Source organism: Dendrobates tinctorius, unplaced genomic scaffold, assembly GCF_039654945.1.
Source record: "Dendrobates tinctorius isolate UK_male_01 unplaced genomic scaffold, ASM3965494v1 ptg000143l, whole genome shotgun sequence".
Lineage (NCBI taxonomy): Eukaryota > Metazoa > Chordata > Amphibia > Anura > Dendrobatidae > Dendrobates > Dendrobates tinctorius.
The window spans coordinates 37,295,661-37,312,136 of record NW_027361810.1 but is presented as its reverse complement, the minus strand read 5'-3'; the positions used below and the strand labels follow the sequence as shown (position 1 = coordinate 37,312,136).

General features: G+C 41.6%; 1 protein-coding gene across 3 annotated transcripts in view; it reads left to right on the top strand.

Annotated features, from left to right (window-relative positions):
- LOC141049372 (polypeptide N-acetylgalactosaminyltransferase 3-like) overlaps positions 1-15,801 on the top strand; it is a 62,532-nt gene extending 46,731 nt beyond the window's left edge. For all 3 annotated transcript variants that reach the window (XM_073545778.1, XM_073545776.1, XM_073545777.1), the window contains 3 exons: positions 568-672; positions 6,641-6,793; positions 8,981-15,801. In XM_073545778.1, coding sequence (XP_073401879.1) covers positions 568-672; positions 6,641-6,793; positions 8,981-9,103 — 381 coding nt within the window. In that variant the 3' untranslated portion in view covers positions 9,104-15,801. The remainder of the gene's footprint in view (positions 1-567; positions 673-6,640; positions 6,794-8,980) is intronic.
- The last annotated feature ends 675 nt before the right edge of the window (positions 15,802-16,476 follow it).

Here is a 16,476-nt window from a genome sequence, read left to right as displayed (position 1 = left end):
TGGAGACCACCAGAGACCCCATCTGCCTGTATGTCCTTATCCATACTTTTTTCTGTTCGATTTTAAGAATTTACAATAAATGATGTATTTTTAACTGAAGTCCAGCGCTGGAGATTCCATCCTTTATTTTGCTTCAGTCAACACCCCTGATCAAGGTGACTCCGTGCGCAGGAGGATTATGGATCGCAACCGAGACTGGTGAGCTGACCTCCCTTCATTTTCCCTATCCTTCTATAATTATGGTAGAGAGTGGCACAAGAGTGCTTGGTCTGAATACAGGTTTTCTTTGTAGTCTGTAACCATGGTAACATTCTATTGCAGAGCTGTGGAAACAATAGGAGATTATTACAGTAGAAACAATAGTAGGATCCCTGAGAAATCGCTGCAGTGGCTACATTCTGCTACTTGCATAAAGAAAATCTGAATTTGCAATATCCTCATAGCTGCAGTGTGGGATAATAGGCGAACTGTACTTCTAGATTACCGTTAATCCAGTATAGTGGAGAGGGATGTAACCAGATAGATAAAGGCACGATACTACATTGTCTAATTGTTTTCCCTGTACAGATACAAAATGTTGGCAAACAATGGTGTTTGGATGCTGGATCAGATAATAATCATGGGGGCAAACCTCCGATCCTGTATAACTGTCATGGACTTGGGGGTAACCAGGTAACATTTCTATATCCTCCTATTTTTTTTTTTTTTTTATAGGTCCTAATGCAAATGCTTATAGTTATTTATTATGAACATTCATCTGTGTAATGAAAATTAATGGGTTTTTCAGAAGATCAGTGTAGGAGGATGTTAACATTTTAGGACAACTGAAATGGATTTTCTGCTTTACCATCCCTACTTGCTAGGAAGATCCAATAAGAATGATCACAAAGTGTCCAGTGATAAATTTAATACGCGAGGTCTCCTGGCAGTAAGTGTCCAGTCTCTCTGAAGCTCTGAAGTGCCCCCACAGGGAGAAATAAGCACTACACCAGAGAGGTCCGCCAGAATGAGAGCCACCATAGGGTACTACTGTAAGTGCATTTATCTTCTTGGCCTCAGCTTCTCTAGTGTTTCTCCCTAGTCTTGTGGTGAGTGCTGTGATCCTTTGTTTAGCAGTCTTTAAGGCTTCAGTTGGGGTCAGGCCTTTGCACTTGTCCAGCTTGGTCTTATTCTTGATCTTTACACTCTTTTATATTTCTGTTAGTTGGCTGACTTCCCTTCGTGTCACCTTGATCTTTGTCTCCAGTCTTCTTTTCCAAGGGGGGCACATAAGCATTTCCATGATTGCTGAGGCAGTAGCATGGATCAGCTTATTAGTTTGAGTTATGGTGGTGGTAGGTATTGATTCCAGTTCTCTATTGGCATCTTCTAGCATACTGTCTGGTGGTGTTTCTTTGTTGAGCCTTGGCAGTCGGTCTCTGGTATTGATGGTATTTAGTTTATCTAAGATCTTCTGTTTCCGATCAGCTGCAGAGCTCTCTAGTTGCAGAGCTTGGATCAGGTTCTTCAGGGGATTGCACATGTTGTTCTTCCAGGTTTTTATGAGGGGTGGATCCATCTCAAGTTGTGATAATAGCTTTCACTTTTTGATATTGAAACGTTGGGTGACTAGTTGTTTCTCAGTCAGTCTTATATCCATCCAGAGTTTCCTCATACGCTTCATATATCCTCTCTCATTTGATCTAGCTGTTATATTAGCATTTCATCAGATCTAGGTTCTCTTGCCTTGTCCATGTATGGTTGTTCCAATAGCCCATTTATCATCAGATTGTCCTGGTTTCTCGACATCTGACGCGGACCTTGTTATTCCAGGCGACGTCCGAGCCGGCATAACTCTTTGTTTATGTCACTCTCATGTTTATTGAGGCAGGCACTATAGTCTTTGTAGTCTTGCCCAAGGACCACAACTGGTATATTATTTCCAACACGGCAGAGACAGGATATGAACTACAGTCTTCCCACTTTGGTGGTTGTGTACTTTTGTAACCTCTATAATGGCCACCTAGGGTAGGTATTCTAGTGTATTCTAATGTTAGGAGCCTTGGTATATAATTTACCCAGTCTCCCATGTCGTAGGCTGTGCACTTAACCATTACACTATACCAGCCACTGGTTAAAAATAAAGATGCGGCTGGTATAAAGCAAGAAGTCTTGTTCTGCCGTTCATTTTTATAACCCCATAGTAGTCTCTAGTAAGTTCTTCACATAACAGCCAAGGTGCCGCACTCCCAGCTTTCTGGTTGAGCTGCGGGCTGCTCAGCATGGGCCTTGGAATGAAAATTATAAGGTATCACTTGTCACATTCCTAAACCTTTAAGCAATCAGCTGGTCTTCTGCTAAGTACACATGAAACCGGGGGAATATGTCACTTACCACAACTCCCATATCCTAATAGTAAGTTAGTGAGTTTATTTGGATACCAATGAAAAAGCCCAGAAAAAAAATAGCATTATAACTAATGATCAGTGGTCATAATAATTGAGATGTTTGACAAATTCCGCTCTGCTGCGCTCGTCTTGAGTACAGAAATAATAGCGCAAACGAAACAGCTATATAAGTTAATAATCCATATAACTCATACATGCAGTGTACTGCATGCACACTCAGTTATTAGATATTAACCCCTTGCCAACATGTGGCGTATGGCAGATGTTGGGTGCTGGTTAATGGAAAATGCTAAGGAACTGGGGCCACTCCATACATATCAGGTGCTGGCTGTGTTACACAGGTGACACCCACCCGCAACTACTAATGATTATTGTTGAAGGTGATAGGGAGTCTGTCTGTACAAAATAACTGTTCAAACCCAGCACAAAGTTTTTAAGCAAAAACTTCATCTTTTGAAACTTCCAACTGGTCAATGGCAGCAAAATGGACATAATTTCTTTTAACAATTTGGCGTTTTTAGAAACCTGTAGAGTTTTAAAAGAGGTTTTTCAGGTGGTTTCCACATTGTGTGTGCATACCCTTAATGCTTAAGCTTACCTGAGTTTTTCCTTTTCTTAACACACAACATTGACAACTCCATCTAAAACAGGGGTGCGGAGAGGAATCTCCGGGCCATGGGCCATTTGTGGCCCATGGTGTCCTTTTCTGATTTCCCGGCCAGATTCTCTGGGAATGCAGTGCTCGTGCTGGTAGCTGCATTTTGCTGGCCATGGGCCCTTTAATTGCTCCATAGACCGTGAACATGCACACCCAGCGTTCTGCCCTGAAGACGCTGACATGCCTTGAAGTTGGCTCACTCTCCGCTTCCCACTCCAGTCCCCACCAATGACGTCGGTGAGAGCAGCGGCCATCCCAGCCCCTCCTGTAATGGGCATATATGCCCCAACTCCTCCTGTGAGATGCGTATATAGGCCCCCAGTCCCTGCCTGTGATGCGTATAAAGACCCAAATCCACTAATATATATATATACATAATATTTATTTCCTTCTCACCCCCCACTGGGGTGGTCTTTGGCCTGGGAGTTTGAGGGTTCTGCGCAGGATCTTAGTTGTTCCCAGCATTGTGCTTTTCTGGACAGAGTGCTCAGATGTTGCTCCTGGGATCTGTTGTAGCCATTCTTCCAGCTTAGGGATCACTACTCCAAGTGCTGCTATCATGCTATCACCACTGGAATCACTGTTGCCTTCACCTTCCACATCTTCTCCAGTTCTCCTTTGAGGCCCTGGTATTTCTACAGCTTCTCATATTGATTCTTTCTGATGTTGCTGTCACTTGGCACTGCCACATCTATTATCATTGCTGGCTTCTGATCCTTGTCTACTATGACAGTGTCTGTCTGGTTGGTTAGCCAACACCTGCTTATCCGTCTGGATCTTGAGGTCCCACAGGATTTTAGCCCTTTCATTCTCCACCACTTTTTCTGGGGTATCTCATCTGGACTTAGGGGGACTTAGCCCATATGCTATGCAGATGTTCCTATATACAATTCCCGCTACTTGGTTGTGGCATTCGGTATATGCTGTTCCTGCTTGCATTTCCTGCCACTATGTGTTGGACTATTTCCTATAATTTTGCTATTTCATATCATTTCCTATATGTCCAAAAGGTCAGTAGTTGTTAGACACTTCAAACTCAAATACATCAACCTGGTCTATTCCGGTTAGTAAAGCGCAAAAATTAAATTTAAAATAGATATTTATTTATAAAAAAAAATAAAAACCAATTCTAAGATACCGTATTTTTCAGACTATAAGACGCATGGGACCATAATAGCAGAAAAAAAGATTTTTATAAGATGGGGGTCCGTCTTACTGTCCGAATGTAAGGTATCTTACCTGAGGGCCGGCGGTGGTAGAGCGGGTTCACAGGAAGCATGGTACCTTCCTCACGAAGCCGGCGGCTGCAGTCCCGGGGTGCGATGCCTCGGGTCCGGTGTCGGCGGTGAGGCAGAGCATAGTCTCATCCTCAGGATGCCGGCGGCAGAAATGTGACGACGCCATGGCCCGGTGTCCACGGCAAGCAGAACCAAGCGCATCACTGGTTTCTCGGCGGTCATCTTCCTGAGGCCGCGCGTGCGCAGATTGAGATCTCGGTGAGCCCTCGGCTTCAGGAAAATGGCCGCCGAGATCTTAATCTGCGCACGCACGGCCTCCAGCTGCCATTTTCCTGAAGCTGAGGGCTTAGAAATCTCAATCTGCGTGTGCGTCACCTCTGGCGGTCCACAGCTTCAGGAAGATGGCCTCAGGGAAACCAGTGATGCACTCGGCTCTGCTCGCCGTGGACACCGGGCCGTGGCGTCGCCACATTTCTGCCGCCGGCATCCTGAGGAAGGGACCCTGCTCAGGTGCACTCCACACTGCCGACACCGAGCCTCAGCATCACTGCACCTCTGCCGCCGCCAGTTCCACTGCTGCAACCCACCGGTAAGCCTGCGTACGGACTATAAGATGCATCCCCATTTTCCTCTCAAATTTTTTTGGGAAAAAGTGTGTTTTATAATCCGAAAAAAAGGTTAATTATTTAAAAAGACAGGGCTATAAACCTCCAAAAAGGGAGGGAGAGGCACAGTACAATAGCAATAGAGATATAAGGGGACAAAAAGTATAAGCAAACTGGTGGAACAACCACTAAAAAAATTTACTGAAAGTGCACAAAATTATATACCACTAGTAAAGTAATAGAAAGTGCAGTATGCTTGTATAAAGTGCTATTTAGCGGATGTGGTTCATCAGTGGAAAGATTAAATAAATAATATTTGATATAGGACTGCTTTATATCAGTAGGCTATAAAAGATGCACAGACTAAGTCATGTTGCTATGCAGTATCCTTTGCTTGTATGACAATATTATACCTGCTTGATATAAGCACTACTGACATTAGGTCCTGTAAATTGTGACCATAACATTACAAGTGTATTCCAGTGTTTGTTAATACAATGCTAATACACATGATTTCATTACCTGGGTAAGCAGTGGTGTTTTGATCCATGCAGTAAACTGTGCTGGGTAAGAGACGGTGCGATAGGTCCCTGTAGCAGGCCTGTGTGTCCCTCACACCCAACCGGCGCCGTTTCGCTGCTCGCTTCTTCCTCGGGCACCCGGTGTTTATTTCTGTTGTTGATGGCTTACAATCAATGAAAACCCGCATGATATAAACACTTGAAATTGATCACTCTGTATGCAATGACTCTATATAATATGAGTTTCACTGTCTGTGTAGAAGAACTGAAATAAATTAACTGTTTGATTTTCTAGGAGATCATTTGGCCTAGACTCCTAGAGAATAGACTGCAAGGGTTAAGCGCTCTCCGTATTATTCCCGCTACACCTATTAAGTCCCAGATGGACCCTTAAAGGGGTTGTCCACTACTAGGACAACCCCTTCTTAAACTAAATTTTCGACCCCGATAAAATAATAAAGCCTATACTCCCCTCCCGTGACTTCTCCATTTTTGCGTTGTCGGCACTTGCTTTCCTCCGGTCTCTCGTGCGGTGTTGACATGTGACGCCAGCACCAGCCCAATCAGCACTGGCATCTCTGTCTCCGCCTTCGGACAAACCAAACTGAACATGAAGAGGAAGCCGGGGCTGCAGTGTGTCATTCCCCCTCATCATAGTCCCAGGACTGAGAGTGCCGACAATACTGGAACGGGGCCGTAAGCCATAATCATCAGGACTGGAAGCTCAGTCCTGTTACGCCCTTGCTTGCTCTTTGTTTTGTTACTACTTTACCAAAAGGAAATGATACTTGAGGCATGTGTGTATCGGATTGGGCATACAGATTTTTCACAATAGACCAATATTGTACCTTGCACCGGCTCCGGATACCAAACTTCTACTATCACACATTTTTCTCCGACCCCAAACAGTGCGCACCCTATTTTGCGAGATGATGACGTTAGAAAGTCTTTAATTCATAAGATTTCTGTCCAAATATTCCCAACTAATGACATAGTTGCCAAACTATATATGAATTTGTATGTATGTATTGTGTGTGTCTGGTACTGCAGTATATCTGCAGTGTATCCCCAATCCAGACAATAGACAGTCAATGGGCAAGAGTAAATAAAGTTTTCTTATTTTTGACCCCTTTTTAATATTTCTTTTGCTTTGGTAATAACATTATAACAAGCATGATTTAATTGATTTTTTAATATATATATATATTTTTTCTATTTTTTGCTCATTTAGTACTTTGAATATACTCTAAACCATGAGATTCGACATAATATTCAAAAGGAACTGTGCCTTAGAGCTGGTAAAGGGCAGGTTCTCCTTAGCAAGTGTAATTACAAAGGCGGAGACACATCTGTTCTATCTGAGGAAAAGTGGGAACTTCAGAAAGTAAGTTTTCCTAGTTCTTAACTGGAATGTCTAAGGGGTAAGGTAAGGTGATTTAACAAGCTGGCATACGGAAACTTATCGGACATGCAGTGCTCCATGGGAAATAACATATGCTTATTGCCTCATCATAGAGGAAGAGAAAAGAGTCTGTAGCACCACCTGTAGGAAGTAGCAGTCATATAAGTCAGTGTCAACCCTTTTAAAGAGCTTTGTCACATGATAGCCAATCGGTCTCTTACTTTGCACTGATGAGTAGCAAGAACCCCAAAACAGCATTTAAAGCCAAACTAAAATCTCTATTGGCAAGGCTGTTTGTTTTTTTTAAGGGTTAATAAAATAGCACAAATTCTGTAGATGTTAAATTTAGAATAGATCACTAATGCATCAGATAAATATTAGTTTACCCAAATATTTGACCGTACAACAGCCAGGTAGATGGGGTCATGCAGCATTCAGCAGTCCACATTACTGCTACATACAAAATCCAGATAAAGCATGGCAGACCATAACCTTCATAGACTGTCTGACAAAAGACAAAACTTGATCTACCAAGTGGCCTGTAGTGGTGAACGAGTAAAGTTATTGCCACTTATGGTATGGGATAGTAAAGAAGTGGATCCTATAGTCCCCATTGTGTTAGGGAAACAGATGTCAACATCCTGAGTGGTCCAGGGGCATAATAATGTTAAAGGACCACTTCAGTGTTTATTTATAGCTCAGTGCTGAAGTGGTGCTACAAATCTAAGGCCCTAACGCTAGTCTTTATACTTACCAGCCACCGTCTTCGGCTTTTCCTGACGATGCTATCTTGCAACCTCAACTTCTGAGTTACCAGAAGTCAGAGGGAACGATCACAAGCTCTGTGTAATTCTATGAGAAGCTCGCTCTGGTCTCGTTCTGGCTCTCATAGACTTGCATAGATTTGTGACTTCTGGATCACACCCAGCAAAAATTGGAGCGGTCTGGCAAGTCACAACCTGCAGAAGACCAATGCAGCGCCGGGAACTGCGCATCTGATAAGGGTAAGACTAGGGTCAGGGAACTTGGGTTAGTAGCACCACTCCAACGCTGCAATAAAAAACAAATGTGGGAGGAGTTAATTAATGATGATCTTCCTTGTGATCTAAGGTAGTAATGAGGTTAACGATGACATCCCTGGTGGTGTAGGGTAGTGATGAGGTTAATGATGACATCCCTGGCGGTCTTAGGGTAGTAATGAGGTTAATGATGACATCCCTGGCGGTCTTAGGATAGTAATGAGGTTAATGATTGACATCCCTGCTGATCATGAGGTTAATAACCTCACTTTACCAATAACATCCCTAGTAGTTTAAGTCAATGAAAAAGCTAATTCCTTCTTTGATAGTCTAGGATAATAACGTCTTTTTTGGTTGTTATTGAAGGGGACGATAGTAACACCCCTCAGGGTATGTGCACCTGTTGCGGATTCCATTACGGATCTTTCCGCGTGGATTCTGCAGAATCCGCAGGTAAAATGACCTGCATTTTACCTGCGGATTCCCTGCGAGTTTTCTGTGGATTTTGTGCTTATTTTGTGCGGATTTCGCCTGCGTTTTTACACTTGCGGGTTCCTATAATGGAGTGGGTGTAAAAACGCTGCGGATTCCGCACAAAGAATTGACATGCTGCGGATAATAAACCGCTGCGTTTCTGCATGGAATTTTCCGCAGCATTTGCACAGCGGATTTGGTTTTCCATAGGTTTACATGGTACTGTACACCGCATGCAAAACTGCTGCGGATTCGCAGGGCCAAATCCGCAATGTGTGCACATACCCTAATCGTTTTAATGTCAAGATACCCAGTGGAATATGGTAATATAATTTTTAATGCCAATATTCCTTGTTTCTCAGTACTGACATGGCTACCGATGGTTAAACATGGAGGCTTTGCCTGATCACTTAGAGAAAATCTGTCCCATGTAAACTTCTTGAGACACGGAGGGTTTTATTTAGATTCCTTCCATATCGCCATCATATTCCACAGCACGTCAGACATTATCATTGGGAGTAACCTGGCTGAGCAGACTCGCTGCTTAATAGGGGCAATGGTCAGACATCATAGTGTAGTTTATGCAATGGAGAAAGAATTAGAATTCGAGTAATTTATAACTGGAAGTCAATAACCGCTCGATCCCACTCATTGTTCGTCTGTCCTCTCTTTCCAGGATCAGCTCCTCTTCAGTGTTGCATATAGCATGTGCCTGACTGGGAATGGCCCTAACCCAAGTCTCGTCCCTTGTAACCCTTCGGACCCTTTTCAACAATGGATTTTCCGACAAAGCACTTAAGAAGACGAATAACGCTTTCTCTTTAACGCTGTGATAGAAAGATACACTGTAGCGTCTCCTGCAGCCGTGTCACAGAAGAAAGAACACTCCGGAAGTTGCGTCACCTGCAGATGCCAAAGAATGTTTTTAAATCTTTTTTTTTTTCTCTAATTTTCCTCTGTGCGTTTACATGATAGTTGTTAATCGGTCAAGTGGGGTCTCCTCCTAGTGTTTACAATGACTGAATGGACTGGATGACGTGCTCCGAGTCCAAGCACCACGGGATATGAAAGAAAGGGGGTATGGGGAACGTGCCTTAACGAAAACCGCACTCAAAAATGCTATTTCTCGACCTTTTACGTAGTGTTCGTATGCGTTCCTTACCTCGACATTGTAAAGGCTTTGTATTCACTGTTACAATTGGGTTTCTACATTGTATCAACTGGTAGCTAGACTTTCTCACACTCCACAACTTTTTGATACAGTTTGATACTTACCATACTCAATTCTAAATGTTATGTTACCACATAGGACTGGAGGGATTTATGATGCACCAATTGAGATCTTACCAAAATTTAAAAATGAGGGATTTAAGGAATATCCTTCCTGCCATTTTTCAGCTATGTATTCTAGAACAGTTTTAGTATACAAAATTATCAAGTTTTTTCTTTTAAGTAAAACTCGACAGTTAATCAGATCGTTCGGTTATGCCCAGCAGTCCCACAGACAATATTTAGTGCCTATACGGGACCATCGCTTTGTTCAAGTGGTAAATTTCCATTTATGGATCGTTTGGGGGTCAGCGAGTTAGCACCTATATTGTTCAATTCACGGTACAAGCCCTTTTAATTGTATATTAATTGTATTTCACATAATATTACCATTTTGGTGCAATTTTTTTTGAGAACTCTACCTTCTCCCATTCCTATGTTGCGAAAAAATATCTTCTAATGGGGTATTACCAGTTAGGGAAGTGTCTCTACCCCGTCTGACAGTGTCAGCTGTGATTAGACAACGTTAGGGCGCAGGCAAACGGGCATATAAATCGGACTACAATGCTCGGACTGGCTGGTGGCTCTCCTGAACTTAGCATGACCGCTTCATATGTTTCTGTGCAGCTGTCACTCTCTGGTCGGGAGAGCATCCAGCCAGTCTCTGCACTTACCGGTAGTTTTGCTCTCTGTCCAATTTATATGGCCATCTGACTGTTTATCCGTCAATTTCTAGGAGGAGTAACAGAAGGATAGCACAACACAGAACCCCAAGAAAAAGGGCTCCAGAATTGTGATTTTTTTTTTTTTTTTTTTTTTTTTTTTTATATAGAATTCTGGTCTTTACTAAAATATTTTTTTTATAGTGTAAGAGCACCAGGGTTTTCCTTTTTTGAATGAATTTTTTTTTATATCTGATAATGGGCCTTATATTTAATTGATTGTGGTTTCTTTATACTGATGCCAGTGATCAGGAAGCTATAAACACTGCCAACTTTTCATTTTCGGAAGGTTTTTATTGTAAGTAGCACTAGGGTCTATAGTGTTATTGTCCAATGAAGTGCACACCTGTGTTACTAAGGGTGCTTTCACATTGCGTTTAGTACACGCTCCGTGGCACTGTCGGACGCGGTCTGCTACGTCTGGGTGTCCGCCTCCTGTAGACCTACATTCCCGGAACTGATGTACGACAGAGCGTGCATTCGCTCTGTTGTCACCATTACAGTCTCTGACCCCGTCGGATGCGTTTTGCTCAGGTTGGGGGAGGTTCGAACATATGCCCCGACGATGCCACTGAGCTTGTCCCTATACGCAATGTGAAAGCACCCTACCTGTACTTTCTGCCTATTCTTCTCTTGGGCACTTTAGTAGGGGCTGGAAATCCCATCCAGAAAAAGACTCCGGACTCCTTTGTCCCAAACTCTTTTTAGACCAATATATAGTTGTACCCTCTTGGCTAATTGCAGCAGCCTTATTAATGCGCGGACATTTGACTGTTTTCGATATATATCGTTGTGGTGATCTGACTCAGGGATGTGCAGAACTGTTTCTTTTTTTAAATTTACGTTTATTTCATTGCCATTTTTTGGTCCCCTTTTCAGACATTCATACCATAGGTTAGAAATAATAATCTTTATAATCTTTATTTTTTATATAGCGCTAACATATTCCGCGGCGCTTTACAGTATGCACACCTTATCATCACTGTCCCCGATGGGCTCACAATCTAGATATAGACGGTTGTGTTATTTTACTCAGTTATCTATCCAACAATGTTTTAGGGATTATTAAACTTGGTATAAAAAAAATCGTTAGGGTCTATGCCTTCAACCAAATTAGAATGCATTAAAGGGATTGTCCAAGATTAGAAAAACATGGTTGCTCTTTTTTTTTTTTTTTTTTTAAACCGCCTCACATTCCCGGCCACTGGGCATTTAAGCCCTATGGAAAAGGGAACTGAGCTGCAATATCACGCTATGGCCAGGGGTGGCGCTGTTTCTGAAGTAATACAGCCTCGTTTTATTAATCCTGGACAAATCCTTTAATATCCCTATACGGTTCAGCTAATAGTAGCCTTTACTAGAAAAATTGAGACAAAAAAAATAAAAATAGGCTTTTAAAGGATGGCCTCATTAAAACAATCTTTTAAGATAACCCATTAGGACGGTAAGTCCTTGGTGAGCCATAAAATAAGAATGGCGTCCTATGAGGCTGTTGAGTTCAGGTCAGGAAATCCACAGCTTGTCCGAGCAATCGTGGCCGTATTCAGGCCGCAAGACTCAGATATTTGAATTCAGCATTGGCAAGTTATCGCTTAAAACAGTGTTCCCCAACTCCAGTCCCCAAGAGCCACCAACAGATCACATTTTCAGGATTTCCTTAGGATGACCCACGTGATAATCCTATCGCCCGTGCAATACTAAAGAAATCCCAAAAACATGATCTGTTGGTGGCTCTTGGCGACTGGAGTTGGGGAACACTGACTTACAGGATAGGTGATAACCTAATGATCATTGGGGGTCCCCACTGAGCCTAAGAATGGGGCACTGACATGCCCTGTTTGGATGAAGCTATTGTCAATCATGCGCACCAATGCTCCGTTCACGATCTAAGAGACTTGTAACTGGCTGTTCTGCCAAAAGTACGTGATGGCCTAGCCATTTCGCCAGATTAATGGAATTAAGTGTTGAATTCGGTGGAATGTTACTACATTGACTGCAGATTATTCCTCTTTTTTACTCCCAAGATATTACATTGATTTTGTAGTATGAATCTCTACCATTATCTGTAATAAATCGCCAAATGGTGCAATTAAAGGAGATACAATGTTGTATGGGCGGGGGCTCGGATTCTCTTAAAAATAACTAAATCTTCTATCTCAACTGGATCCAATGCAGATTGCTCTTTCGTCTACGCAAGAAGTAACTCCCATCACGCGACGAGCTGTGATTGTCTGCAGTGGTCAACTAACCTGGACAGCACATCGTCAGATGTTCTTCTGATGACACCACTTTAAAGTCAATTTGCCACTGCAGTCAATCACTGGTCGCAGTGGTCCTGTAACAAGGGATCATTCTCGCTTCTATTGCTGTCGCTAACCAATGAGCGACCTGTCCTCCATTCATGGAGATGGCAGCAAGTGACTATGTATTTAGCCCAGACAGCCCCTTTAAGGCTTCGTATACTGTAAAAAGTTTCTTTAAATATTTTTCTTAGAAACTAAATGGCAAATATGTAATCCTATTTCTTTAATGATTATACGGTAACTTGATTTCTGGATTTCTAAATTGCTGGTTATTGAATTATTTTAAGGTCACGTTGAAGCTGCCGGTAAAGGTTATAGCAGAAATATCAATGTCCGTGTTTTTTTTCTTACCGTTAGACTTTCTAAATCTCTGTTCCAAAATAATTGGCAATGACATTTTATTTTTTAGGGTTTAAACGCCTTCCAATGAGATTATCATGGAAGAATTGTTTTATTGTTTGTGGATTTGCTGTATTTTGTGTCATTTTTTTACGTTTGTGTCATGCATTCCCATTTTGAGCTAAGACTTTCCTGATCATTGTGATTATTCTCGAGGTCTTTTTTTTTTTTTTTTTTTTCTCTTCTGAAATGCTATAGGCGCTCATTGGGGAGGGGGGGTGGCTGGCTGCCCCTCTCATGTGCACTTTGTGTATATAGTTTGTGTTAAGGTGCCCACTTTCAGAAAGGTGAACCTCCATATTCTGTAAAATGCCTAAACTTTCCCACCTTGGGTCCAGTGATGGCTCTGGCTGCAGCGCTGGTCTCAGTGTATTGGCTGCACTGGTGACATCACGTTGACCGCTCAGATCACTGCTTAGCCAATCATTGAGCTCAGCGGCTCTTGCCATCTACCTTGGCTCAGCTTTTGGCTACAATGGTGATGTGAGCCGTTGACTTGATGTCATCACAGCAGCCAAAACACTGAGATCGCAGCAGCGACGGGAAGCCCTTGCTGGATCCAGGGGAGTAGAGTATCGCCTCGGTTTATTTTAAATATTTTACAATGTATAGAGTACACTTTCCTGAAAATGGACAACCTCTTCAAAATCTCCTCTTACATCCTACTAAGCTCAAGAGGGACTTATCCTCATTTTACTAGTCTGGAAAACATAGAAACAAAGCGCTCATGAACTGACTCATATTACCATCACTATTCCTCTACAGAAGGATTCAGCCCCTTTCTTGTCCCCTGTCGGTATGGTATGAACTTTAGCCAGTTTTGTTGCTTAGTTTACAGTGGTAAGAGCGCGTATCGTTCACAATACCCATGTATAGAGTAGGTTTGGGAAAATGTGGATAGTAAGAAAGGTTCCTGATCCTTGGATCTCTTAGCTGCTTAAATGGGACCTGTTGTGTCCCCAAACCATGTTAATCTGCAGATATGGGGTTCCTCTGTGTTACAGTGCTGTCCGGGTGCCTCATTGAAAGTGTTGCTATCGGGAGAAAATTAACTCTCTTCCTCGCAGAAGCAGCCGACTTTCAGTCATAGAAGCGTAGTTGCTCCTGGTTGCGCGTCTATGACTGAAAGCCGGCGGCTCATGGGAGAAGTAAAGTTCATTTTCTCCCAGTAGCCGTGCTTTCAGTTTTGAGGCAGAACAGCTTTGAAACGCTATGTCTGCGGGGGGTTAATAGCTCTTTTTGGGAAATGACAAGGTTCCTTTTCAAGGCATACACTATGGTATGCATGTAGAATTCAGCGAATCGATTCACACCACCCTGGTCTTTCAGCAATATTGATAGTTTGTGGCCTTTAGACCAGAGCTCTGCAAGCCTTGTTAACTCCTTGTTGGCTCTTCAGATGAGTAGGTCCCATGATGTCATTACATTTCGGCACGGGACTCTCGTATGATGTCGCAACAGGCAAATTGAGGGTCCTGTGAATCTCACTCAATCCTATATACATGCCCATGCTACTAATATCTAATGTGACACACACAGGTCCAGGTAGCGGCAATATGGGGACTCGTTAAAAAGCATCTGTCGGAAGGGTTCGCCAACCAGGATCTCTGAATCTTTAAGCTCTTGATAACCAGTGGTCTCCGCTTTTTGCCATTATTAAAAGTTCCTTTTTAATTACCTTCAAGTGAGGCAGCCTGGACACCAATGAAGGATCTGATTTTATTATCCGTCATACGTGACGATTTTACTACAGATCCATATTACTTAATATCAACTAATAAACATGCAATTTCATTCTGGCCGCTAGTCCTGATCATATTTACTGCACTTTTCAGCCACCACATGAACATAGGCTGCAATAGACTGGCTCTGACTCATTGACTTCTATTGAAGTATTTTCTTGGCATCCTTAGATCTGGGCAAAAGTTATTGGGGAGGAGGTGAGCTCTGACATCTATGGTGACTGATGGATCCTGAGTTACCTACTGTATATAGAGGCATTAACCTGTCTGTGATGATATTGAGACTGCTGAAAAATCTTCTTTACAGGACAGTAAGTAGTAATCTGGTATTGGGCTTAGTGGATAGTATGACATTTTGAATTTTCTCAAAAAACGTTCTTAAATAAAGATATGGAAAATGAAAAATATCTGATTTAAACAATATTCTTGTTTGATGACTCCTTCCCATTAAAGGCTTATTCTAGGAAGAGACACGCCTATGCAGTGACTGATGGGGTGGTGCGTGGCACATAGAATAAAAGGACTCTACAGGGAGATTGTCTGTGTCATGGCCCTGCTCCTTACACCCTGCAGTAGTCATAATGCCAGAATCCATGTTTTCTGTATTGTCCTGCAGCAATAATTAATTGTTGAATTATAAGAAATCTTACCAATATTTTTGCTTTTATTTATTACTTCTAGTTTATTTTATTGCTCTCACCTAAATAATATATCTTAAGGGACCTTTTTATATGTTTCTTATTTCAAGCGACTGATCTTTTCCGTTCCGTTTGTACAAGTGTGATTCGTTTTATTTAATGTGGCCTTGACTAATGTGTAAGGGACTTAAAACTGCAATAATAAGGGGAGAGGTTTTGTATGAATTTTACTATGAATGTATATTTTTACATTTTTTTTTTTTTGAAGGATATATTAAAGGTCATATTGGCCATAGGGTAAAAGAAATAGAAAAAAATGAGCATACAATTAAATTCATTTTAGGATAAAATGATTTTTTTTCTGTTTGATCTGTAACAAAGAATGGTGGAAATAAGCTGAAATAAACAGATTATCTATTGTGAATTCTTTGTCTTGCTGCTTTAATTGGTTGTCGTTCAATCTCAGGAGCTCTTCCAAGTTCTGCGCTTGAAATCAATAGGGTTTTCCATAAATGAGAATTGTACTACAAAGAAACTTTGCATAAATCAGCAGTACAATGTAATATAAAGAACTTTGTAATGTCTCTGATCAGAAAATTCTGCTTCCTTCTCCACTTATCAGTCACTTCTTCCCTTCCTGCTAACTACTAAACTTGTCATCCATTCTGAAAAAAAAAAACAGCTCAACTCACCCTTGCACAGATGAGGCAGACTGCCCATTGTCATGTTACACAGCCCATTATAATCTATGGAGAGGGGAGGAGGAATGAGGAGCAGTGTGAGGAAACAAGCGGAGGCTGATACAGAGAGATCATGCTGCACTTTCTGACAAGTGTTTTACCTTTTTATCCATTATATTATTTTATTTATTTATATGCACAATGGATAATTATTATGTATCTTAAGGTTTTAAAATACATTCAAAATAATTTTAAATTTTTTTTTTTTTATGGATAAATGATTTAGATATTTTACATACTCTTTTGAGGGGGATCTGTTTATTGTTTTTTATTTCAGGTTTTTATTTCAATAAAGGTTTTTTTGTATTTTATCAATTTTTCTATGTAAAAGGTTTTTATCAGTATGCAGTTTACATTCC